Source organism: Camelina sativa, chromosome 20, assembly GCF_000633955.1.
Source record: "Camelina sativa cultivar DH55 chromosome 20, Cs, whole genome shotgun sequence".
Lineage (NCBI taxonomy): Eukaryota > Viridiplantae > Streptophyta > Magnoliopsida > Brassicales > Brassicaceae > Camelina > Camelina sativa.
The window spans coordinates 1,642,595-1,645,340 of record NC_025704.1 but is presented as its reverse complement, the minus strand read 5'-3'; the positions used below and the strand labels follow the sequence as shown (position 1 = coordinate 1,645,340).

Below are 2,746 nucleotides of genomic sequence, written 5' to 3'. Positions count from 1 at the left end.
GTAGCGGACTATGTCCCTTCGTGGCTCAGTTGGATTGACCCGCAAGGGATTAACAAGCGGGTGGAGAAAGCTCGAAAGTCTCTCGACTGTTTCATTGAGTCCGTCATCGACGATCACTTGCTCAAGAAAACGAGAGAACGTAACGTTGATGAAGAGAACGATATGGTTGATCAATTACTTGCGTTTTACAAAGAAGAAATCAAAGTCAACAACTCTGAGACCAACATTAAACTCAATAACATCAAAGGCATCATCATGGTAAATTAAACATTATATTTCACAATTCTTTTTTTGGAAAATAATCATATATCTGAAAACACTAGCTTTTATATTTATATTGTTCAATGGAAAAAAAAGGATGTGATGTTCGGAGGAACCGAGACGGTGGCATTAGCAATCGAGTGGGTTTTAACGGAGCTACTTCGGAGCCCCGAGAACATGAAACGGGTCCAGGACGAGCTAGCGAGTGTGGTCGGGCTTGACCAGTGGCGCGTGGAGGACACGCACCTCGAGAAGCTCACCTTCTTAAAATGTACACTCAAGGAAACCTTACGGCTACACCCACCGTTCCCTCTCCTCCTCCACGAGACGGTGAAGGACGCGGAGGTCACAGGTTACTTCATCCCCAAGGGATCGCGAGTGATGGTCAATACCTACGCTCTCGGGCGTGACCCGGGTTCTTGGTCCGACCCGGAAATATTTAACCCGGGTAGGTTTTTGGACCCTGACGCTCCGGACCTGAAGGGGAACAATTTCGAATTTATTCCGTTCGGGTCGGGTCGGAGATCTTGCCCGGGCATGCAACTCGGGTTGTACGCGTTTGAGCTTGCGGTGGCTCATCTTTTACACTGCTTCACGTGGAGTTTACCGGACGGTATGAAATCCGGTGACGTCGACACCGTTGAAGGGCCGGGTCTCACCGTTCCTAAGTCAACTCCTTTGGTGACGGTGCCGACTACGCGCCTCTTCTGCCCAATCGTCTCTTGAAGACTGAAAAGCCTCCACCGAGTAACTCTGTAAGCTGTCAATACTTATTATTAGTCTAAAAATAATATATATTTGTATGAATAAATAATTAAAAAATCTTTTTACTCTAATGATATATAAATAATAAAAATATGAATATAGTTTATCTGATTAATGAGGAAATTGATATTTGCTAGCAAGAAATCAAAACAGTACCAATTTAACGACTTAGTTATAAGTAAGTAACGTTTTGTCAAAAAAAAAAGTTATAAGTAAGTAACGTATACTAATTCAAGGAAAATAAGCATAAGAGAGTAATGACAAATTACAGAAGCGTAGATATAGCTTAGTAGGAGGCAAAATCATACAAGAGCATGAAAAATCATACAATGCTGGAGCCTGGAGATTTAGCATTGTCGTCGCAGCTTCACTTTACGTGAGACTTCTCTGTATGACTGGACTTTCTCTGCGGCATGTCTCGATGGTCTTCCCACAGATGATCTTCTTGTCATCCCTTCGTGTTCATCAGCTTTAGGCTTGTCCTTTGATTCGGTTTGGTGATCACACTCTTGAACTATGTTGTTGTCCAAAGATTGGTCTGTCGCTATTTCTTTAATTGCTTCATCGGTTTGAGATTTAACCATTCTTGATTGTCTTCTCGTTGAGACTCTGACGAGGTACACCACAGAGATTAACAGTCAACATTACATCATTGAGACATGATCATCAGTGGAATATGCAGGAAATTCACTGTCACTAAACAAACCTGCGTTTCTGGTTTGTCTCTTTTGTGTCACCTCTGCTTTCAGATGGTTCCTCCACAGCTTCAGATCTTGATCCAAGAGACTCTTCGATTACTAAACTTCTAAAATATTATCCAGGAGGGAATATATTAGCTATAATTTGATTTCTATGTTTTCACTCGACGGACTGGGAAAATCTTAAGAAGATAAGTTTTTAACAAACCTTGCATCATCAGCATTCAAGGTTTCAGAGTCAGACACTTCCGGTACTTGGATATCAAACCTTGCAGACCGTTGTATTGAAGAGAGTCTGCTCAGTAGTACAAGAAATTAGTAACCTCAAACACACTTTTAGTAACATCTGTTAAGTGTAATACAACGTAATTTAGGCTCTTACAAACCTTCTCCTCTTGGTCGTCTCCATAACTTTGATTCCCTCATTGAAGCTTTTACATGGTTCAGCTTCTTCAGGCCTTAACCGAGCAGACCGTCTTCTCAAAGAGAGTCTGTTCGAAGCAGAGAAAGTGTCATTGCAATAAACTATTGTCCATTCAGAGTTTGCAACAACGTCTAATAATTAAAGTGGATAGAGGAAGGAAAAAAACACTAACAAACCTTGCCGTTTCATTAGTTTCTTTGGGAGCATCCATCTCAAGCAATTTTTCCGTTGGTTCAGTTTCTTGAACATCAAACCTGGTAGATTGCCTTCGTGTGCATTGCCTAGAGAGCCTGTTCGAAGCAGAAAAAGTGTCATTGCAATATACACTACTGTCCATTCAGAGTTTGCAACAACGTCTAATAATTAAAGTGGATAGAGGAAGGAAAAAAACACTAACAAACCTTGCGGTTTCATTAGTTTCTTTGGGAGCATCCATCTCAAGCAATTTTTCCGTTGGTTCAGTTTCTTGAACATCAAACCTGGTAGATTGCCTTCGTGTGCATTGCCTAGAGAGCCTGTTCGAAGCAGAAAAAGTGTCATTGCAATACACTACTGTCCATTCAGAGTTTGCAACAACGTCTATTATTAAAGTGGATAG

General features: G+C 41.3%; 2 protein-coding genes across 2 annotated transcripts in view; one reads left to right on the top strand and one right to left on the bottom strand.

Annotated features, from left to right (window-relative positions):
- The window catches only part of LOC104768622 (cytochrome P450 84A4-like), a 3,089-nt gene extending 1,992 nt beyond the window's left edge, over window positions 1-1,097 (top strand). Inside the window, exon 2 of the mRNA XM_010492640.2 lies at window positions 358-1,097. Within this exon, the coding sequence (XP_010490942.1) occupies window positions 358-987 (630 nt within the window). The 3' untranslated portion in view covers window positions 988-1,097. The remainder of the gene's footprint in view (window positions 1-357) is intronic.
- LOC104772121 (shugoshin-1-like) overlaps window positions 1,156-2,746 on the bottom strand; it is a 4,619-nt gene continuing 3,028 nt past the window's right edge. The window contains exons 10-15 of the mRNA XM_010496768.2: window positions 2,550-2,727; window positions 2,325-2,438; window positions 2,111-2,215; window positions 1,933-2,019; window positions 1,733-1,831; window positions 1,156-1,635 (exon numbers count right to left, since the gene is read on the bottom strand). Coding sequence (XP_010495070.1) covers window positions 1,374-1,635; window positions 1,733-1,831; window positions 1,933-2,019; window positions 2,111-2,215; window positions 2,325-2,438; window positions 2,550-2,727 — 845 coding nt within the window. The 3' untranslated portion in view covers window positions 1,156-1,373. The remainder of the gene's footprint in view (window positions 1,636-1,732; window positions 1,832-1,932; window positions 2,020-2,110; window positions 2,216-2,324; window positions 2,439-2,549; window positions 2,728-2,746) is intronic.